The sequence below is a fragment of the Perognathus longimembris genome, chromosome 18 (assembly GCF_023159225.1).
Source record: "Perognathus longimembris pacificus isolate PPM17 chromosome 18, ASM2315922v1, whole genome shotgun sequence".
Classification (NCBI taxonomy): domain Eukaryota; kingdom Metazoa; phylum Chordata; class Mammalia; order Rodentia; family Heteromyidae; genus Perognathus; species Perognathus longimembris.
The window spans coordinates 12,617,196-12,641,304 of record NC_063178.1 but is presented as its reverse complement, the minus strand read 5'-3'; the positions used below and the strand labels follow the sequence as shown (position 1 = coordinate 12,641,304).

General features: G+C 42.7%; 1 protein-coding gene across 1 annotated transcript in view; it reads left to right on the top strand.

The window, feature by feature from the left end:
* The window catches only part of Fam171a1 (family with sequence similarity 171 member A1), a 102,227-nt gene that overhangs the window by 36,969 nt on the left and 41,149 nt on the right, over nucleotides 1–24,109 (top strand). The window contains exon 2 of the mRNA XM_048367580.1: nucleotides 22,345–22,572. Coding sequence (XP_048223537.1) covers nucleotides 22,345–22,572 — 228 coding nt within the window. The remainder of the gene's footprint in view (nucleotides 1–22,344; nucleotides 22,573–24,109) is intronic.

The window sequence follows — 24,109 nt, the reverse complement described above, 5'->3', positions numbered from 1 at the left end:
GGCTAATTGGAGATAAGCATCCCATGGACTTTCCTGCCTGGACTGGCTTTGAAATGCAGTCCTCAGATCTCAGCCTCCTTAGTGGCTAGGATCACAGGCGTGAGCCACGGTGGTGCCTGACTTTAGAATAGCATTTCTTATGTGCATACTTTTAAATATGGTTGGAACTGGTAGTCTATTTATTTTTTTTGTATTGTACATTACAGATGAGTATTTTTACCTGCTGTTCTTAGTTAATTAAAAGAGCAAAAGATAGAGATGAAGAGTACCCCCCAAAAAAAGGGATTTATATTCTGTGCCTTCCTACCTTACCTCACTTTCGAGGTAGTCTTTCTCAGGTGTGTCCAAAATCTTTGGACATAATTTACTTTGTAACTAGAAGGGGGTGTGTCCTTTTTTGCTTTGTTTCTGACCCATGCGCCCTCCAGAATAGGAGAGGGTCTCCATTTTTTAAAATCCATTTCATTTTTTTGACACCTCGCTGGTACCCAAACCAGCAGCTATTCCATAAGGGTCTATAAAATGAATGCTGGGGTGAAACTAACCATCCCCAAATACCACTCCTCCACATGGGAGCCACTAGCCACCTGTGCACATACAGATTTAAGTCCAAGTGAATTAAAAGTAAATCAGCAGTTGAGCCCCGTGCTCAGTATGAATCCATTAAGCACCCAACATCATCTACACATGGCTGGGGGCCGCCATATTGGGCCTCCTTGACATTTATTTCTACCATCACAGAGAGCTCTGTCAAGTACATAAAGAACCCTACAGCATGCCACATGGATTTTTCCCTTCCTGCCCCTTTTTTTTCTGTTGCTAGTAATGTCATGACTGCTCATGGTTGTGATGTGTATTCATGCAAAATGTGTAACATTATACATGGATTCCATTTATGACACCTTTCCCCAGCTATAGAGTAGTGGGCCATCCCATTGAACTGCACAATACAGCAGGTGACTAGACACGTGGCCTGCCACTCCCTTACTATTGACCTTGGGCAGTGGAAATGGCTTCACTGGGTTTCATCAGGAAAGCATCTTATTAACAGGAAATACCTGCCAATGAGACAAGGAGAATCTAGGTTCCCTCCGACTTGAGACACTTCCACTCTAGCCTGAAAAAGTAGAAAGGCAGTGATTTCTACCTGCACTGAACACCAGTGCAGGTGAAGTTCTGTTCCCTTCTCTTCTGGCAGGAAACGAGTCACCCTTGTGAAGGAAGGTGAGGGCTTGCTGTTCTCCCATCATGTTTCCTGCAAATTGGGACATGGGTTTCATCAAACACACTTCATCTTACTGGTTCCAAATTAAGGGTGACCACATGACTAGTGAATGGAGTTGTCCACCCAGAAGGCTTGGGGTTTTTCTTCACCTTCATTTTCCTTTGGATTGGAGTGTGCCTTATTACCAAAGGCTTGGAGATCTGTGAAAACACAAATATTAAAACCTACAAGTAGTCAAGCTCCTTTCTCATGAGAATACTGAGGTACAGCTAGTGGGTTTCAGTGCACTCTGTGCTTTGAATATTTTCATCTTCAAACGCTTTCCAGGCGGAGTTGTTAGGAGGAAAGGTAAGTGTTAATCTTGGACTCCTGAGGTCAGAGTTAGGACAGTGGGAGACAGAGAAGTAACAGAAGGGAAAATTCTAGAACAGGAAAAGGAAGGATTTTCCAGTGTCCAGAGCTTTCCAGTCTCGGAATAGGCCAGCTGCCCAGTCAGGGTTGTGTGGAGAAACACTAGGGGTTTTTCAGCCACCAGTGCTAGAATTCTGCAAGCACCAGAGGCTTCCAGGAGCTTCTGGGCCCTTCCTCCTGCTGCTGGGTTCTGAGACAAACAGAGAGGAGTAGGCTTCCAGCCTCCCCGCATCCTGGAAGGGAGGAGAGTACCCTTGCTGGCCAGGTGGGAAGTCCAGGGGGTCCCAGAGAGGAGGAAGCAGCTCCCATCATTGCACTTGGACTCCAGGACCTCGACAGCTCATTCCTGGCTTTGTGCTTTTGTTCCTGGCGTGCAGGAAGAGGCAGAGCTCAGGCCCAAATGGAAATCGGTGATCTGCTGGCCCCATCAAGAGCATCTGGCTCAAAAGTGAAAAGTGAAAAAGTGCCAAATGCAGTACAGTAGATGAATTGCATCCCGATGTCAAATAGAAAACAATAATAACAATAGAGTCCCGTGTACACGCACACACTACTCTGGACAGCCCAGAAAGGTATGGAGGGAGAAGGGAGGCCCCTGAGAAGGTACAGCTCGGGCCATGCCTTCTCCCCAAGCCTTGCCCCCTGGCTCTCACAAGAGCAAGCTCAGCTATCATCAGCTGCACATAGAGACAAAGATGCAAAGGCTTGTTGCCCCGTAGAACCCAGAAACCAGGGTGGCACGCAGAAACTAGGTGGCAGTAAGAGCTCTGTTGGGGTAGAAGAAGTGAGGATGCTAACTTTTAACTTGCCTTTTTCTTGAAATTTAAAAGTGTTGTTGTTTTTCTAAGCCAACTTTGACAAGCAGAGTGCTTTTCTCCTTTCCTGGTGACCTGATCTGATCAGACTCTTGAAAGGCAGTGCCTGGGACTTGAACCAGAGGCAGCTTGGTTATTATGAAAAGCAGATGAGAGTTAGGCTCTGCAAGCTTGAATCGCCTCAGTTCTGCCTGAATCTCAGCTCTGCTCTGTAGCAGCCATGCAACCTGGGCAGATCACTAAATCTCTTTGAGTTGATGTCTTTGTTAAATGAGGGCTCCTCTTACATATCTATCTCCTAAAAGTGAGTGGTAATAAAATCCTACTGGTCAAATGACACAATACACGTATGCATGCTTTGTAAGCCGTAAAGCAGTGCTTACTTGTTTCAGAAGGTCATCAATATGCCTTGATCAAGTACCCGCCAGATATATTTTTCTTAGGTCAAGCCATTGCCAGACTGTATCTGCTGCAAGGGAGAGCAATGGTGGAAAGATCCTTCAGATCTCAGATCTCAGCTGGCCAAGTAGGTAGGATTATAGGCGTGAGCCACCAGCACCCAGCCAGTTCATTGTAGTGTTAAATACATGGACATTTTACAAGGACACATTGAGAATATACTTGTGCTGGCAGAAAGCATGTGTGTTTTGCATCTCAGGACTTAAAAAAAATTCGAAAAGTCTGCTCCATCCTTTGGTATAGAATGCTTTGACTCTAAGTGTAAAGTTGGTAACTGGTGTTCTGGAAGGAAGGCAATAACTAATGTAGGGGGGACTAGGGAACACCCTGTTAAAAACAAGGATAGCCAGGCACTGGTGGCTCACACCTATGGTCCTAACTACTCAGAAGGCTGATATCTGAGGATCAAGGTCAGAAGCTAGCCCAGATGAGAAAACCCCCAGACTTCTCTCCAGTTAGCCAGCAAAAAGCCAGAAGGGGAGGTATGGCTCAAGTAGTAGAATACCAGGCTTGATGGAAAAGCCAAGGTAGAACAGGGGACCCTGAGTTCAAGCTCCAATATGGCATGAAAGAAAGAAGGGGAAAAGAGAGGGGAAGGAAGGAAGGAAAGAAGGAATGAAGGTGAAAGAGGGAGAAGGAAAGAAAGTAAAAGAAAAAAGGAAGGAAGAAGGAAATGAAGGAAGGAAATTAAGCATATCCCATATAGTTTGCTTTCCTTCTAATGGAAGAGTTACCGTACTATTAAGCAAAATGATTTGTCACTGAAAGTTTCCTACATTAAAATAGTCACCAGTACTTCATCTGTGGCTTAGTGAATAATTAATTTGTCTTTCATCTGCAGAAATTATAGATACATAGATTTTTTTCTTCAAGTTCCAAAGCAGACCTATAGGAATTGTGCTTAGATTCTTCACCTCCAAGTTTTAGTTTAAAGTGGATTCACATTTATTTTCTATTAAGTATTTCATTTCAAATATGGGAGGAAGGTCCTCAGTCAACACCAAATAGTGTAATTTGCTAGAAGTAGCTTGTAAAAGGTCAGTGCATATGTTCAACATACTGGCTTTCTCTCTCTCTCTCTCTCTCTCTCTCTCTCTCTCTCTCTCTCTCTCTCTCTCTCTCTCTCTGTGTGTGTGTGTGTGTGTATACTGAAATAGCCAGTATTGTGTGTATGTGTATATATATATATCTATATATACACATTAGAAAATAAAATAAACTTGGTTTCTACTTTTTTCTAATTTGTTTGTTATGCATGACCATTACACACATTATAAGAAATGATCAAGAAAACTGAATGATTAAAGTATAAAGTACAACCAAGCTTGCAACAAAGGCTAGCTATTCCTCTTAAAAGTTATCATTTTTAAGTTGAAAACTAGCAGTTATTTATGGAAATACTGATCAAAATAGACTTAAGATAACATGTCTGCGCTGTTCCATATCTTTAAAAAAATGTTCTGTTTTTAAAAAGCTAAATGTTAGCAGATGTTTGTCTATATTTAAGACTGTCTTGAGAACCTCTCTGTAGCACTTATTTTCATAATGAGGTAGTAGTTTGGGGTTTTTTGGCACAGTTTATACTCTTCCTCACTAAGTCCTATACTCTGGTTGTATAGTTAAAAGTAGGGTTTGTTATGGTAAAGGTAATGTACAGAGGGGTTACAGTTGCATAAGTAAGCAAATGAGTACATTTCTTGTCAAATAGCGGTACCCCCTTCACACTTTTGGCCTAGTAAATGTAGTCTTAGAGTCTTCCTCGAGTCCCTTCCAACTTTAGGGCCAATCTTCATTCTATAATCCTGTGTATGGCTCGCTAGCTCAGCTAGTCAGAACTCTGTAACTAGTAGACAAGGTCATGGGTTCAGTGTCCATATGGCTCATGTATATGGCAGCCAAGGGCTCCACACAAGCATGTAGGAAGTCGTAAGGTTTGTGATGATTCATGATTTCCTGAAAAACAAGTCAAAAGTTTGCCCTCTTGAGATGGAGATGGTAGTGTAACCCTTATACTCCTGGGCTGGCACATTCAGTAGGAAATGAGGTCACCCGACAGAGCATTTTGAGAACATCCTGGATCTTAAGTTGCTTTCTACAGTCATAAAATGTAATGACCCACAGCTCTGGAGGTGAGGCTGGAGGCTCACTCCAGAATTACTGAGTGTTTTTCCACAAGCTGGGCCATGATGGAAAGAAAGCCTTACTCTAGGAAGCTTGATCTGGCAGGAGTGTTAGCCATGATGGATGTTTGCTGAATTTAGCTCTGGTGAGGAGGAGGTGGATATGGCCTAATGGAGCAAAGAAATGAAGTAACGGCTGGTTCTCGGGTACAGACTGCCATGTTGAAGATGCAGTTTGCTACCTGTCCTACCTTTATGTTTTGAAGCTGTCTTTGAGAGTCTTCATCCTGAATCTGATGCTTTTGACAGACAACCTGAAAAGCAAGAACATCTAAAAAAGCAAATGAAATAACTCTGTAAATTGACTGATATTGATGACAGGACAGGATGACTTAAACGTTTATTCCTCTGCTCAGTTCTGTTATTTTAATGTGACTTGTTCAAAGAAGAACCAAAAATACCATTCCTGTCATAGGATCCATTAAACACCTGCACTTAAATTCATAATGGGTGTAGGAGTGATAGCTCAGCAGTAGCAGCTTGCCCAACAGAGTTCCATCCCTAGGAAAAAACTTCACAACTTGAAATCTTCTGAATCAGGTAATTCTAATAAATATACTTTTAACCAGATGATGATGGCTTACCCCTACAATCCTTGCTAATCAGGAGGCTGAGATCTAAGGATTAATCATCCAGCCTGGCAGGAAAATTCTTATCTCCAATTAACCAGCAATTTAAAAAAAAAAAGTCAGCTGCAGAAATGTTGCTCCAGTGGTAGAGCGATAGCATTGAGTAAAAAGCTAAGGGACAGTGCCTAGGACCTAAGTTCACGATAAATAAATAATAAATAAACATCGTGTCAGTGCAAACTCTTGTAAGAGTAGCAAACTAAAATGAATCTTTGTGATATATTTATTGTAGTATTCATGGATTTTGCTTAACATGAATGAATCATTTTTTTGGTTGTTTTTGCTTTTGGACAGTGCTAATGTCCAAGATGTCAGACATTTCCCTGATGACCATGTAGGAGCACTGTTATTAAGACCCTCTCTCCTGTCCTCTCCTGTGTTGAGAAGGGGCTGAAGGTCAAGGTCACACTTCCTCCATTTTCCAGCCCTGTCTTCACACACGTCCACCTGTGTCTCTCTCTGTGATCATAGGCATCCGCCCATTATCCCTTCTACCCAGGCTCCCCCTGCTGCTGCCAGTCTCTGTAGCACTTCCTTCTCCTGCTCAGAAATCAATGTTCTTCTGCTGTTCAAGTTTTTCATTCACTGTTCAATATACTTGATTGTTTTATAGAGGTCCCAGAGTCTGGAAGATTAAGTACTTAGGAGTTAGTTTATCAGATCTGATGCTAAGTTCTCCATTGTGCCTCCTTGACTGGACATTTTCTCCTCTGGCTGACTCAATATTGTTTCTGTAGACAGCCTGAACTTCTAGAAAGCTCTTTGTCACAGCAAATATAAACATAACTCATTCTATACCCACTGTTTGTTCATGACCTATTTTCATCAAGGAAATCCTTGTGTCACCAAAACTTAAGTGTGTGTGTGTGTGTGTGTGTGTAGGTATGCGTGTATATGTTTGACTTTTTTGTTGTTTTGTTGGTTGTGGTGCTTGAACTTGGGACCTAAGTGTTGTCCCCGAGCTCTTTTGCCATAGCACCACTTCCAGTTTTCTGGTGGTTAATTGGAGATAAGAGTCTTACAGACTTTGCTGCCTGGGCTTTGAACCAAAAACCCTTAGGTCTCACCCTGCTGAGGAGCTACGATTACAAGTGTGAGCCACTAGTACCTGGCTATATTTTACTGTTATTCAGGGGAAGGTTACAGATGGTTACCACTGAACAAGTTTCTGGGTTTTTTTACAGTTCCCAAGAGGAGGTAGCTATACCATCAGGAAAGTCCTAGAGCTCACCAAGATACAGAAGAGTAAGGGAACAGGCAGGCCATGTGTGTGTGTGTGTGTGTGTGTGTGTGTGTGTGTGTGTGTGTGTGTGTACATGTGTGTTGGGTGGGGGAGTGGGAAGACTGGAGGATGGTCCAGACAGACAAGTTGGTGAGGCTGGTTTAGCATAATACCTGCCCCCTAATTGTCTGGTTTGTGTTCCTGGGGTGGCCGTGGTCTGGAACGTAGGAGTCCGCAGGGGGTGGTGAGGTGTGTGTGGCTTTGACTTGAGCAGTGAAATATGGAAGTCGTGCTTCATAAATTATAGTGAATAAATGATACTGAATAATGTACTATCTCCAGAGAGGGGCAGTCACTTGAGAGTCAGCAAAGCTCCAACATGACAAAGCTTCCAAAATACCAAGTCACTATTAATACACCTACTTATCCTGTGTCTGACCCGACGATAGCTCTGCAGCCTTGAATGAGAGCCACAGATGGCTCATCTGTGACATGAAGGGTTAAAAATGGCAGCACAGGGAATATGAAAGAAAAGGAACCCTATAGCAATGTTGGTGGGAATGTAAACTGGTACAACCACTCTGGAAGGCATTCTGGATCTTCCTCAAAAAAAACTGAACATAGATCTTCTCTATGACATAGCCATACCACTCTTGGATGCCTACCCTGGACATTATAAGTCAGGATATGGTAAAGACACATGCACATCCATGTTCATTGCTGCACTATTCACAATATCCAAGTTATGGAAACAGCCCACATGCCCTACAACAGATGATGCACTCAATAAAATATGGTAGATACACACAATGAAAATTTATTCACTCATTAGAAAGAATAAGATTATGTCCTTTGTAGGGAAATGGATTGACCTAGAAAAAATCATGCTGTGTGAGGTAAACCAAGCCCAGAGAGACAAACAGCACATTTTCTCTTATATGTGGAAGCTAGATCTAAAATACAACTGGACATGATAACCTCTACAAGACTCTAGTCATTCACATACAAACAGACTTAGAGGAGGAACCCCAAAAGTATAACTTCTCTGGACATTTAGAATACTATTCATTAAACAAATTCCAGGAAATGGAAACATGGTGTTGGTTTTTTTGTGTGGTGGTGGTGTTTGTTTTTGCTTTTGGCGTTTTAGAGGGGGAGCGAAAGGGGCTTATAAAGAGAGGGAGGAAGGGTGAACAAATGCTATTCAGTATAAACTGTGTGGCAAATGAATTATTGTAACTTGTGGGCAGGAATGGGAAGGTGAAACTCAGGGAGAGTGAAAAAAGAGGTGGCATTATCCAAAAAGAGAAATAGACTCATTCCTTCACTTATGGTATCATAACCTCTCTGTATTATACAGAGTAGTAATAACAATAAAATTATATTTATTTAAAAAAATAGCAGCACAGCCAAAAGCCACTGATTGTCCCTGTGAGAATGAAACCTCTGACGTTTCCATTACTTCTTCCCTGGTACATGATCGGCCCCAGGAGCTAACCCTGAGCCTGTAGAGTAGATGACTATGTGGCTCCTGCCGGCTACTTTGGAACTTGGCTTTAATCTCTTTCACATGTGGACTTTTCTGCTTATGCTTGTATTTCTAACTCCTTTGGCCAATGGGCTCTCCAGGGGACATAATTACTGGCCCTGCAACTTTCATAACTTTGAGTTCTTGGTCTATGCCAAATGATTATTGAGTGTAGAGTACACGTCTATGGCCCATTTGATAGGTTAACATTTAATAATGCCTTCATGAAGGAGAACTAAAAATAGCATCAATTTCCAAGGAGACAAAATATGGCAGGCCTTCTATGCTGCCACTTGGAAAAACATATGTGCTAGAACTAGCCATTGAGGTGGGCAATGTAAGGGTATGTGAAACTCTTTGTTTTTCAAGGCAAAAGAAAAATAAGAAGTAAAATGCCTTTATTGGCATTACTTCCAGGACATGAGTTCTAAAGGCTAAAGGTAAAAGGTTAATCCATTTGGCTGAAAGTAAGAATAGTATTCTGGAGTTCATTATGGGGAAAAAAAAAATGAGAAACAGTATTTATTGTTCGTAATAGACAGATTGGTCTCCCAGAAACGAAGCAGGAAATTTCAGTCGTGTTATGAAAAGTTTTAAATTTCTCAGAAAACTCCTAAAAATTGGCCTTTATAAATCCTGGTGTTAATCAGGAGCTTAAAAGATTTTATAACTTGTAGGAATAAACAGTTTTTAGTGCTGTCCCATTAATACAGAGTTTATTCAAGTAGATGTTTTAAAAAGCAGAAAGGCATTTGATTAAACAAATGTACATTTTGAATACAAAATGAATAGCAACCAGTAGCCTCATTAGCATATGATTTTAATTCTACTTTTCAGTTGCTACTTGTGAAGACCTAAATGGTTTTCCTTTTTTTTTTTTTTTTTGCCAGTCCTGGGGCTTGAACTCCGGGCCTGAGCACTGTCCCTGGCTTTTTTTTTTTTTTTTTTTTTGCTCAAGGTTATTATCACTCTACCACTTGGGCCACAGTGCCACCTCTGGCTTTTTCTATATATGTGGTGCTGAAGGAATCGAAACCAGGGCTTCATGTATGGGAGCAAGCACTTTACCACTAGGCCATATTCCCACTCCCTGCTTTGCAGCTTACAGTACTTGAAAAGCAAAATACCCAGTAGAGTTTGTAATAGGAAACCCTTAGGTTCGCTTCTCCGTTTTCCTGCAGGGAGACTGAACCCATATAGAACTTTCTAGAACAACATGTTAAGTTAATGGAACACAGTGACTGGTTGGTATAAGAGCTGAAGGAGAGGTGGGGGTGGGTAGAATTTTCCAAGAGAAAAGGGTAAAACTTGATTATCCCCTGATCTGAGAATTATTTAAGAATTTGTAAATCTACTGGTAAAAATGAACCTTCGTATCCAGGTGCCAGTGGCTTACACCAGTAATCTTAATTATACTCAGGAAACTGAAATTTGAGAGAATCAAGGTTGGAAACCACATGAGTAGAAAGAACACCATCTCTAGTTAGCCACCAAAAAGCCGGAAGTGAAGGAGTATCTCAAGTGGCAGAGCACCTTACTATACTTTGATGATGTTATAGGCAGGGCCTTACCCTATTTCTTTTTTTAAAAAAATACTTATTTATTGTCAAAGTGATGTACAGAGGGGTTACAGTTACGTATGTTAGGCCATGGGTACATTTCTTATACTGTTTGTTACCTCCTCCCTCAATTCCCCCCTCCCCCTTCCCCCTTTTCCTCTCTCCCCATGAGTTGTTCAGTTGGTTTACACCAAATTGTTTTGTAAGTATTGCTTTTGGAGTTGTTTGTCTTTTTGTTCTTTGTTTCTCGATTTTGATATTCCCTTTCTCTTCCCTAGTTCTAATACCAGTATATACAGTATCCAGTATATACAGTGATAGCACAGGGACAAATACAGGAAAGGGATATAAGAGGATCATCAACAAAAAAAAATTATGGTTTCACATGGCATATTGAAAGTAATTACAACAGTGATATAACACTTGTTTCCATAACATGGAGTTCATTTCACTTAGCATCATCTTATGTGTTCATAAGGGCATAGCTATTGGGCTCTTGTGATCCTCTCCTGTGACTAGCCTAAACTTGTGCTAATTATTCCCTATGAGGGAAACTATAGAGTCCATGTTTCTTTGGGTCTGGCTCACTTAGTATAATTTTTTCCAAGTTCTTCCATTTCCTTACAAATGGGGCAATGTCATTCTTTCTGATTCCACCTCACCCCAGTAAGAATGTCCTTTATCAAGAAAACTAACAATAACAAATGTTGGAGGGGATGTGATCAAAAGGGAACCCTACTTCATTGTTGATGGGAATGTAAACTGGTTCAGCCACTCTAGAAAGCAGTATAGAGATTCCTCAGAAGGCTAAACATAGAGCTCCCCTATGACCCAGCAGCCCCACTTTTGGGCATCTACACAAAAGACCACAAACAAGAACACACTAAAGCCACCAGCACAACAATGTTCATCGCAGCACAATTTGTCATAGCTAAAATATGGAACCAACCCAGATGCCCCTCAGTAGATGAATGGATCAGGAAAATGTGGTACATATACACAATGGAATTTTATGCCTTACCCTATTTCTTATAGATGAGAAATTGTAAGCCTCAAACTGTAAGTATCAGAGGTGACACTTCAAACAGGGTTTATCAGAGTCCAAAGCCGTAGATCCTAAAAACAAAAGCAAACAAACAAAAAACCAAAAAACCATACTATTTCTCCATGTTCAGTTTCTTTGATTAAAAAGTTAGCTTTTGGGCTGGGAATATGGCCTAGTGGCAAGAGTGCTTGCCTCCTACACATGAAGCTCTCAGTTCGATTCCCCAGCACCACATATATGGAAAACGGCCAGAAGGGGCGCTGTGGCTCCGGTGGCAGAGTGCTAGCCTTGAGCGGGAAGAAGCCAGGGAAGGTGCTCAGGCCCTGAGTCCAAGGCCCAGGACTGGCCAAAAAAAATAATAATAAGTTAGCTTTGGTGATGGTAGTGGTGGTAGTGATTATAACCATGGTGGTGGAGGCATGGTGCTGGTAGTAGTGACTATGGAAATGGTAGTGCTGGTAATGATTATCATGGTGAGGTGATGGTAGTGGTGATGGTGGTGGAAACTTGTCATGGTTTTGACTTTATTTCACCAAGTAAAGTTAGTGAAATGCTTACAGACAGGCAAGGGTAGAAATACCTGAACAGACAGACATGACTACCGCAAATCCTATTATCTTTTCAAAGCTGTTAGTATTCCTGTTTCACACACAACACAACGATGGCTTACCTGGCTGTGAACTTGCCCACAGCCATATAATTGATTACGTTAGGACGAGGAAGCCCGCCCCACCCTATACAACCATAAAATGCATTTTCTCTCCTCACTCCCTCGGAAGCAGGATTGTCCATACACAGACCCAAAAGTGCCCTAAAACAACACAGCTTCATCTGAAACCAAACAGAACATTTTAATAATAGGTTCACTGTAGCTTCTTACATATAACCTGTTCTTTGAAAAGATAAGCACATATGTATAACTTGATCACTACACTGGCTAACCTCCAGCTTCTCCTGGCACAGCTTGCTTGCTACCATTAGATTTCAAGTGTCAAGGAACTCCACACACTTGTGCCATTCATAGCCTTCCAGCTGCCTCTTCAGCTTGCTTCCCCCCCCCCCATTAAAAAAAAAGTAATTAATGAATCAGTGTCATTGCTACTAGCTCCCACTTAACACTTCCTGATGGTCCCTTCCCAGAGGGGAGGAATAGCTTGCTAAAAATCATTATTGTCATTGTCATTATCAGCATCGTCATTGTCATCAAATCTCAGGGCTCCTTTATTCAAAATAAATGTTATGTTCTTTTGCTCTTCTAACCCTAGACCTGAAGGGGCGGAGGGGAACAGAGGTTCACACGTAAAAAAAACAATTGTAAATATCCATAGATTTGGAAACACACACACTATTTTTCCCCCACCAGGTTGCTTGGCAACCATTACCCTAGCATCTTCCAACAGCTGTTTGAAGCTTGGCTAAGGTGTGCACACTAATTTTATCGACATGCTTAATATTGCTCATTAACTTAGCAGCTTCCAGATTTTTCTCAGTCCTCATAAGGAGACTTTGTATCTTCCTGAACAATTTAAAACAGCAACAAAACAGAAGCAATTTATTTTTTTCTGAATAATTATTTGTTGCCAATGTGATGTACAGAGGGGTTAACAGTTTCATACATAAGGGAGTGGGTACATTTCTTGTACAATTTGTTACCTCCTCTCTCATTTTCCCCCCTTTTCCCTCCCCCTTACCTTCTCCCCCCATGAGTTGTTCAGTTGGTTTACACAACATGGTTTTGTAAGTATTGCTTTTGGAGTCGTTTGTTTTTTTATCCTTTGTCTCTCGATTAACAGAAGCATTTTAAAGTGATTTCTTACAGTGATTTCCTTGCAAATGTTTTGTGGGCCCTTTGGTTCTCACCATTAGTTCAGTAGCGTCGGCCTGTGCTAAAGCTTAGTAAACCTATCTACTATATTTACATTTCCATATCATTGTTATTATGCAACTTACCATACTAACAAAATGAGGTGGTTATTGACCTTTATGGAAGAGTGCTTTTACCTTTGAATAGTGACTTCTAATTTCTGTATAATTAGTATCATTATGGTAGTTAGTAATTCCTCAATTCTTATTCCATTTGAACAATCATATTCAAAAGTTTCTGTTGAGATTGGCAATCATATTTTCATATATTCCTTTAAAGCTAAGTTATTTCTGTTTTTGTGATACTGGGGTTTGAACTTGGGGCCTCCGGCATGCTAGTGCTCTACTACTCAAACCCTGTCTGAATGATTTCAGTTACTACACATAAAGATTCGGATGATTTTTATTTCTTTGGCTATCTGAATTATCTAATGAGATAACTATTTTAGGTGAGATCATAGAAACTATCAGTGATTTTGCTTGTGAACACTTGGTTAATTGTAAGCTGTATAGCTGAATTAAATTAAGTTCAGTAATAATTTTCAAATTATCTTGAAATACTTACCTTAAGACCCTTCGACTAATTAGTCAAGAATGCAGCTACTTTTATATATTTACTCTTCTAGATTATCGAGCATATTGACTTGGCTCTGCAAACCTCATACCAGCTTCACTATTGAGAGTATCAGTGACTAAACACATCTAAAAGGGTCCTTAGTCTAAAGATTGTAGGAGACCTGCGCTATTTTCTGTTTGAACTCAGGGCTTAGGTGCAGTTCCTGAGCTTCTTTCTTTTTCTTTTTTTCTTTTTTGCCTGGGCTCTGTCCCTGAGCCTCTCTGTGCTCAAGGCTAGTGCTCTACCACTTGAGCCACAGCACCACTTCCAGCTTTATCTGAGTAGTTAATTGGAGATAAGAGTCTCTGGATTTTCTTCCCAGCCTGGCTTTGAACCATGATCCTCAGATCTCAGCCTGCTGAGCAGCTAGGATTAGAGGTATGAGACACTAGCACCTGGGTCCTTGAGCTTTTTTGCTCAAGGGTAACACTCAACCACTTGAGCCACAGTTCCACTTCCAGCTTTTTTAGTAATTAATTGAAGATAAGAATCTCACAGACTTTCCTGTCCAGACTGGCTTCGAACTGAGCTTCTCAGATCTCAGCCTCCTGAGTAGCTAGGATTACATGCATGAGCCACTGGTGCCCAGCACATTGTAGAGCTTCCAAAGGCATAAAAAGATTGCTTGAGAAAATGCAAAGGGTTTTTTTTTTGGGGGGGGGGGGAGGGTGTTAATAATGCTTTTTTTAATTGCTATACATCTATGATGTTTGTTATGGTATATTTCAAGGCAACCTGGCAATGTTGGTTGATCATTGATTTGCTTCTCGTACAAATTTCTTATGATGGGAAGTGGGACAAACGGATGGATTGCCCAGAGAGACCCTGGCATCCTTGCCAAGACAGAAGTTTATACATGGGAGGGATGGAGACATGAGGAGGTTGAAGTGAGAGAGTACATCGTCTGCAGAGCTTGCCAAGCCTCAGAGGCTCCGGCAGCGGCAGCTCTGCCCACTGGCTGCCTGCCCAGCTCCCCTCTTCCTCCTCCCCGCCCAAGCTGCTAACTGTGGAGTCTGCCACATCGCTGTCTTTTCCTGAAGCCCAGAGTGGAAGTCAGTTGCCAGAGACACCAAAACACATGCAATGGTTTTTCTGCACTCCCAGAGGCTACAGCGTGTGAACTTACCTCTCACATGCTTCACAGAATGAGTTGAAAGAAAGTCAAATGGACTAGGGACATTGTGATCCTACAGAGAATGTTAAGGGATGAATCATGATGAACTCGGGTCAATGCCTTTGGGCAGCTTCTAGAACTATCCAGAATGGCTATATAGGAGCAATAAGGGAGCCAGGTGGTACCAAGTGCCCAGCAAGCTTGCTTGTCTCTGAAGTGTGCCTGCCTTGTCCTTTCTCTCCTGGAGACAGAACAGAAATCTTAGTCTTTGCAGAAGAGTGTCAAGCTGAATATTGCTCTTAGAACTACACCCACACATGAATTACCAACCGCCTTAGTGAAAGTAGGAATTGGATACAAGGGACCTTCTGGGTTATATTGGTCATAGCAGATTTTATTGAGCAATGTTCTACACCCATTCACAATGTAATTAATGTATTACAAAGTAATATTTTATATGTTAGGCAATACAGGCTATGTGTTTGTTTGTTTGTTTGTTTGTTTGCCAGTCTTGGGCCTTAAACTCAGGGCCTGAGCACTGTCCCTGGCTTCTTTTTGCTCAAGGCTAGCACTCTGCCACTTGAGCCACAGTGCCACTTCTGGCAGTTTTCTATATATGTGGTGCTGAAGAATCAAACCCGGGGCTTCATGTATATGAGGCAAGCACTCTTGCCACTAGGCCATATTCCCACCCCAGAATATGTGGCTCTTTCAAAATACTTATGTAATATTTCTGAAGGGAAATGATTCACAAAGTTTGAAAATTTGTAGGTTTTTTTGGTCAGTCGTGGGGGTTGAAATCAGGACTTGGGCACTATCCCTGAGCTCTTTTGCTCAAGGCTAGTCCTCTACCATTTTAAGCCACAGCTCTACTTCTAGTGTTGAATGGTTAATTGGAACTAAGAGTCACAGGGTCTTTTCTGCCCTGCCTGGCTTTCAGCCATGATCCTCGGATCTTAGCCTCCTGAGTAGCTAGGCTTACAGGCATGAAGCCACCAGCACTGGGCTTGTAATTTTTTTAAATAAAATTGAATGATACAATATAATAGGAGACAAGAGAAAATAAATTATGGTAAAGCTCTAATGCAACTGAGTACATTCTAATTTTATCAGATCCTAAAGTAAACCATTTTATGTTTGTAAAAGAAATAAAATGAATGGATGGAAGGCAGCCCCTCCACACATGGGCATCCACAATCTGCTTTCTGCTGCAGTGTAGACCTGGAGAATCTGGGCACTTGCTAGTTGGCAACATTCCACTAACAAGGGGCAAACATCTCCCAAGAATAAAGGCCTGGTAACATTTTAAAAATAGCCTCTCATTTGGGAAACATTTTCTCAAGCCACCAAGTGATCTTTTATTGTTTAAGGAAGACATGAAAAGCCATTGTAACTCCCCTAAATTGATGTTAAATATAGCCAGTCACTCGCTCAGTACAGTGGCTTTCTTTTCAGATGCTTTCCCTGGTACTGGGTAACTCAGGAACCCACAGAAACCAGAGATGTGGACTCTGTGTGGTGTCCTGTGAACTCTTGTGTGGTGTCCTGCTGGGAAATGCTTTCTAACGAGCCCCACTGACCAACGGAGAAAATGCTGGACTCACCACTAGGAGAGACTGGGGGGAACCATCAGCTCTAAAAACCCCATGGAAAGGAAACACTGAAATCCCCAAATGCAGACCAACTTGAGGACAAATAAAAGGGAACATGAAGCAAGAAATTCACAGAAACATTTTTTAAAAATTTAAGTAAAGTTCTCAGACTTGACTGCCCCATTTCAAGGTAAAGCCAGAGTTTGTTAGAGAAATGTAGATACCCAGAATCAGGAGAGGAATGTTCCCCTAGCTCTGTCCCCCATATGTGTGGGAGCACACATATGCACACACATGCATGCGCACACATGCACATATACACAAAGGGCTTTTTTATGTTCTGGAATATTCCATGTTAGCATAAGATTTAAGAGACAGATGGAGGGTATTTGTTTTGTCATTTAGAGGCGGTGTTATAAAATAAATGCATTCTGTCAGTGGTAGAAAAAATAAAGTATACATTATTATTTAACACTAAAGGGAGCCCAGTGTGATGGTTCACACCTGTAGTCCCAGCTGCCAGGAGGAGGAGGTAGAAGGGTGACTCTTGGAAAATGTGTGAGAGCCTTTCTGGAAAATAGAAAAAGCTAAAACCAAAAAACAAAGGAAGAGAGGGAGGGAGGGAGGGAAGGAGGGAGGGAAGGAGGTAGGGAGAGACAAAGGAAAGGAAGGAAGGAAGGAAGGAAGGAAGGAAGGAAGGAAGGAAGGAAGGAAGGAAGGAAGAAAGGAAGGAAGGAAGGAAGGCAGACTGAAGAAATGGTAGGGTAGTTGAATAGCAAGTACATGGTGCAGAGTTCAGTTCCCAAGGTGGGGCAGTGGGGAGAGGAGGAGGCAAGGAGAGAGATGGTCAAATCCTCACTGGATAAATCCTCCTTGTGCCTGTGGATTACGCACCATAATTCTGCCTCCCATCCCCATAATTATGCTTGCTCTTAACTTGCTACTTAGAGGTGCCTTCTCCCAAGCCAACAATTGGAAACAGCCTTGTTGCATTTAGTTCTAAATTGGTGGCAGTTCGAAAGGAAATGACTAAAAGATAGTGCTGGACTAAAAGATAATGTTTGGTTTTCTACCCACAAAGCAGATGCTCTTTGTACTACTTAAAATGGACTAGCTTGTGCCCACAGAGCCAAACCTCTTGGTGTTTGCCAAGAGCAGGGCAGCTCTGAAATTCTGGCAGGGGAAGAATTCCGGATGGAGTGCCTGCTGCTGCTTTCTTGGCTCTGCTGGGCTGGTGAAAGGCTGAGCCATCTCTCGAGGCATAGACTGAAGTCCCAGTGGTGGAATCATTCACTGGATTAGGAGTGTGGAGGGAGAGGAGTCCTGAGCACTCGCTCCTGGGGTCCTCCACCCTAACCACACAGGCGTAATGGCGTCTTGAGAAGGAAGGGGTGACAGAGGGAGGCCATGGATGTGTTTTCGGGTAGATGGACTCCAGCCATGCAGAGCTATGCCAGGATGGCACCTCCCCGCCCCCCTCAGCAAGTGTCATGAGAAGAGCATTCATTAAAGCTTTCAGGTGGCTCACAGATCTTCTGGGGAGACAGGGCTCAGAGCCAGGACAACCCATGAGCCATGTGCTAAGACTATTGCCTTGGCTCCCTCGCCATCTCCAAACCCACACCTCCTCCAAAGGCCTTTGTCAAAAACAAACCACCTGCTTCTTTTTTAAGTTAATTTTATTTTTTTGTGTATGGTGGTACTAAGGAATCAAACCTAGGGCCTCACTAAGCCCCATTCCCAGCCCAGCACCTGCTTCTTGCCATTGCCATGATCTTCCAGATCAAAGAATCCATTTCTTCTCCACAATAGCTAAGGGAGGCTGGGATAGGAGGCTATGGGAACTCATAGGAACAGTCCCAAATGGAAGAAGGCTGTTAGAAAAGATGCCCAGTTGTCCACCCTTCCAACCTCAGCCTCCATGTCACCTTCCAGGAGGCAGTCTCCACTAACCCCCAACCCATAATCAGGACCTCTGTGTGTACAGCAGATTCCTGGAAATCCACACCCATACATCCCACCCCAACCATGGTCTCACCACATCCCTTGTAAATCTTGGCACTAGGGGATGGATGGTAAGGGCCTGAAATAGAATGATGTTCACAATGCCAAAAGGAAAGCTTGCTTTGAGATGAGTGTTTCTGAATACAAATCAGCAGAACTTAATGATGAATGTCCAGGTAAGGGGTAAGGAATGAATGGACCATTTGGGGTTTGGGAATCAGGGGACCCAGTTTAATGGGCTACTCAAGCCCTCACCGGGCAGCAAAGAAACATGGTGCATTTTAGTGATTTTTAGATCTGGGACTGTTTTTAGAGTCTACTTTATACCTACAAATGGAAGCATTCAGCCACTCACTGAAGGTGGCTCATGCCTATAATCCTACCCACGAGGGAGGTAGAGTCAGGACGGTTGTGCTTAGAGGCTAGCCCAAGCAAAAAATTACCATGACTCCATCATAGTCCATAAGCTAGGTCCCACCTAGTCAAGAAGCATGGGTGGTGAGTATGGGCATTGTAGTCTGAGGCCCTGGGCAAAAATATGAGACCCTATCTGAAAAAATAACAAGTACAAAAGGACAAGGGGCATGGCTCAAGTGGTAGAGCACCTCCTACCAAGTATAAGGCCTTGAGTTCAAGCCCTAGTACCACAAACAAACAAGAATGTATTACTGGGTGTCAGTGGCACATTCCTGTAATCCTGGCTACTCAGAAGGCTGAGATCTGAGGATCACAGTTTGAAACTTGCCCAGGCAGGACAGCCTAGGAGATTCATATATCCAATTAGCCAGAAACAGAGCTGTGGCTCAAGTGGTAGAGTGCTAGCTATCCTTGAATTAAAAGGCTAAAGCACATGCTCAGGCTCTGATTTTAAGCCCCAGTACCAACCAACCAACCACACACACACACACACACACACACACACACACACACACACACACACACAGAGCGTATTAGTAATTAGTACCTCAGCTAAACAAAAGATTTCTCTGGTTGTCATTTAGTGGGAATAGTGTTGATTTTTTAATGGATAGCCTGAGCATTACTCTAAAAATAAATGATACCTTAAGTGTATATAGGAATTACTCAACCACATGAACAATTTCTCCTATCCAGTCACACAGAAGAAAAGGCTCTAACTGACTCAAAGGCCATCATTGCAGAACATAGAGGAGGATTCCATAGTAAAGAAATCCAAGTGGCAGAACTTGAGAGTGTGGTTTGAGTAGACTCCTTTCTTTGTATGTTCACGAGTTCTTTTTCCCGCATCTCAATGGCTTTTGCCTTCTCAGCACAGTAAAGAGAATCAGAACCTTGTAATATCAATTGTTAGTAAATGTTACATTACCATAAAAATTACATAAATCAGCCCTACAGAGCCCTTCTCAAACTTCCTCTTGTACTTGCAGGCAATTTTTGCCACGTCAATATTAACGTAATCTATGTTACTTGGGGACAAGAAAGACCAAGTTAAATAATAAACTACTGTGTATGAGCTTGGTGCCATTGGTTCATGCCTGTGATCCTAGCTACATAGGATGCTGAGATATGAGGATCACAGTTCAAAGCCAGCAGGAAAGTCCATAAGATTCTTTTTGGCAATTAACCACCAAAAAACTAGAAGTGGAGCTGTGGCTCAAGTGGTAGAGTGCCAGCCTTCAGCAAAAAACAAGATAAAGGATAGTGCCTAGGCCCTTATTCAAAACCCAGTGTTGGCACAAAAAAGAAAGAAAGAAAGAAAGAAAGAAAGAAAGAAAGAAAGAAAGAGAGAGAGAGAGAGAGAGAGAGAGAAAGAAAGAAAGAAAGGAAGGAAGGAAGGAAGGAAGGAAGGAAAGGAAGGAAGGAAGGAAGGAAGAAAGAAAGAAAGAAAGAAAGAAAGAAAGAAAGAAAGAAAGAAAGAAAGAAAGAAAGAAAGAAAGAAAGAAAGAAAGAAAGAAAGAAAGAAAACAGCCAGGCACAAGTGGCTGACACCTATAATCCTAGATACCGAGGAGGCTGAGATCTGAGGATCACAGTTTGGAGCCAGCCAGCCAGCCCAGGCAGAAAAGTCCCCATGAGACTCTAATTTCCAACTAACTACTCAAAAACCAGATGTGGCGCTGTGGCTCAAGTGGTAGAGCACTAGCCTTGAACACAAAGAGGCTCAGGAAGAGATTCCAGGCCTTGATGGAGTTCAAGCCCCACAACTGACCAAAAAAAAGTGGGGGGGGGGGGCGGGAGGAAGCAGGAAGGAAGAGTGGAAAGGGAGAGAGAAGAAGAAACTATATGGGTGCATGAAGCACTGAGAAGAAAGTTGTAGGATTTACCTCCTTGATTTTCATGTTGATTTTTTTTTTTTTTTTTTTTTTTTTTTTTTTTGGCCAGTCCTGGGGCTTGGACTCAGGGCCTGAGCACTGTCCCTGGCTTCTTTTTGCTCAAGGCTAGCACTCTGCCACTTGAGCCACAGCTCCCCTTCTGGCCATTTTCTGTACATGTGGTGCTGGGGAATCGAACCCAGGGCCTCATGTATATGAGGCAAGCACTCTTGCCATTAGGCCATATCCCCAGCCCCTCATGTTGATTTTTATCTTTCTAGTTTTTTGCTGTTGATTTCTCTTCCTATAATATGAAGTAGCCAGTTGCATTTCTTTATCACTTAATTTCTTTCTTTCTGAAAGATCTTTGGGGGATTTATTTGGAACACATCTGTAGCGCCTAGAACTGAGGTTCACTTGAGGGCCAGGAAGAAGACTAAATACTAAAGCTCAGACATTGAGCTACATCCCCAGCCCTGGGTCACCGATTCTTGAGCTACATTCTATAATCAAATGCTCAAGAAATTTATTAAATCAGCATACTAAAAAAAATGGTGAAATGACTGACTGAATGAATGAATGAATTCACTGTTTTGACAGAGTTTCTTGTTTTGTATCATAGACAAATAATTCTAACAAGGTAAATAGTTAACTATTAAGACAACTTAGCAAGGGTTCGGATATAGCTCAGTGGCAAAGTGCTTGCCTAGCAAGTGCAAGGTCCTGGGTTTGAACCCCAGTATGTCAAAAGACAATCATAATAATACATTTTCTTTTAAAAAAGAGAAGTTACCAAAGGACAGGTGCCAAAAGAAATTTTACTGTATGTTTTTTCTCTGGCTTAGTACAGAATTTGTTTTCTCTACTTTGGTTTAGATGTATCTGTTTGGGGCATGGAGATTGAACCCAGGGCCTTGCACATGCTAAGCATGTACTCTGTCATGGGGCTGTACCCCAGAACTTTGGAACTACAGGTATTAATGCCCTCTGAGTGGGGTGCCTCACCCCTCTCTGTTGTGTGATACATGTGTGACCTCCCCCACCCTTAGGGGAGCTGAGGCTGGCACATCCGGCCCCATGATTGAGTGTGCAAATACAGTAATTGCAGAAATGTAATAGCTGCCTCTTCTACCAGGCTTTACATTCTTTACCTCTATCTGTATGCAGATGGAGAAACTGAGTCTTAGACAGCATAAATAACTTCTCCAAGGCCACATGACTAATCTTTGACAGAATGTGGAATACCCATGAAAGGACACCATATTTTTGTGTTAAAAGGATAGAATTTCTCTCTCAGAGTTTTCATTTTGCTTTTGCTTTTTTGTGTGTGACTTGAACTCAGGACCTTATACAATTGATTGGCTTTTTAACTTATAGCCAGCCCTCTACTATTTGAACCACACCTCCAATTCTGGTTAATTGGATATAAATGTCTTCTGGAATTCTCAGCCTCAGCTGACTTCAAACAGGGATCCTCAGATCTCAGCCTCCTGAGTAGCAGGGATTACAGGTGTGAGCCACTGGTGCCTGGCTTTCTCCCAGTTATTTGGAGCGATCAGGAAGGCATAAAAGAAGAAAGTAGCTGGTGAGGAGCAGCAGTTTTGAAAGCAGTAGTAGGACATCATGTGAAGTACAATGGGACCACTAAGAAGTCACCGCTCCTGGTCAAAATACCCCCAATTGAGGATGCAGACCTAAGTTTTCTGCAATTTCCCGCCTCTGACCTCCTATCAGGGCTCACAGCAGAGTTGCCATTAACGACCATGGTTTTTGTGCGTTTTCTGTTTCCAGAGGTGACACTGAAGGTACACATTAGTGACGCCAGCACCCACCAGCCCATTGCAGATGCGCTCATTGAGATCTTTGCCAACCAGGTCTCCATCGCCTCGGGCACGGCCGGGACAGATGGTACCGCCTTCATCAAGTTCCAGTATAAGCTGGGTAGTCAGCTGATCGTCACCGCCACGAAGCATGCCTATGTGCCAAAGTCGGCCCCATGGAAGCCGCTCCGACTACCTGGTAAGGCGAGCTTCTTTGCTAAAACAGACGTCCTGGTGTACATGAGCAATGATGGAGTCAGATACAGAAACAGCTTTGAAGGTGTGCGTTGGTCCATCAGTAAAATCATTGTGTTGGGCTGGGGATATAGCCTAGTGGCAAGAGTGCCTGCCTCGGATACACGAGGCCCTAGGTTCGATTCCCCAGCACCACATATACAGAAAACGGCCAGAAGCGGCGCTGTGGCTCAAGTGGCAGAGTGCTAGCCTTGAGCGGGAAGAAGCCAGGGACAGTGCTCAGGCCCTGAGTCCAAGGCCCAGGACTGGCCAAAAAAAAAAAAAAAAAAAAATCATTGTGTTGATCCTTCGCTTTGGGTTATTTTGTTGGAATATATAGATATAGCTATAGGTACAGATATATAGAGATAGATAGATAGATAGATAGATAGATAGATAGATAGATAGATAGATTGTGTGTGTGTGTGTGTGTGTGTGTGTGTGTGTGTGTGTGTGCTAGAACTAGGGCTTGAATCCAGGGCCTTGCACTCTCCTTTAGTTTTTTTCACTCAAGGCTGGTGCTCTACCATTTGAACCACATCTTCACTTCTGTCATTTTGCTGGCTAATTGGAGATAAAAGTCCTGTAGACTTTTCTGCCCTGGATAATTTCAAACCTCAATCCTCAGATCTCAGCCTCCTGAGCAGCTAGACAGCTAGGATTACAGGCATGACCCATGAGCACCCAACTCGGGGCCCTGTAACATATTGTTAGAGATTGGATCAACATATGACAGCTGTCTGATTCTACCTTGTTCTGCACACACAGTGGAGTCACAGCTTCGATTTCTGTTCCTTTCCCAGCAGGAGTGAACTTTATTCTTTGTCAGTGCCAACCAGTGGGGTGAGCTCATGCTTTACAAGGCAGGCCCTTGCTCATTTCCTGGGCCTCTTCCTTGGCTGTTACATTGAGATTTCAATTTACAATGATGTCCAGAGGAGTAGGGAAGCATCAAGAGACCATCTTTCCTTCCCGCTTCTGATCACTCACCACTTCAAAGCAGTGTGTCCGCCAGCCAAGAACACACCCAGAACCTGACAGAGACCCTTCATCCCTTCCTCTCACACTCCATGTGGAGTGGAGCCCAGAGCATGCTGTCTGTTGGCGTCAAGATTGGTGATTATTAGCAAGGCTAGGGTTGTGGGGGGGGGGAGACAGACCTGGGCCGTAGGGGAAGGGAAGGAGGTATAGCTTCAAGATGGAAAGATCTGGCATCACCCTGTGGCTGAGCCCCTCTAACTTCCATGTCCATCTCTAAATGGAATGAATACTGCCTTGTAGAATAGTTCAGACTAAGACTTAGATAAGACACACACAACATAATGACAGTGACAGGTCAAAAACTTGTAGCATGGAGGACACTGTGTTTACCTGTGACCCCCCCCCAAAAAAAAAACAGCTAGACACACTCCCTTATGGATCTTACCTCAGTTCTGAAGATAAGTGTCAGTATATAAAAGTGCTTTTCTCTCTTTCATTATCCCCAGCATCAGCCTATACAC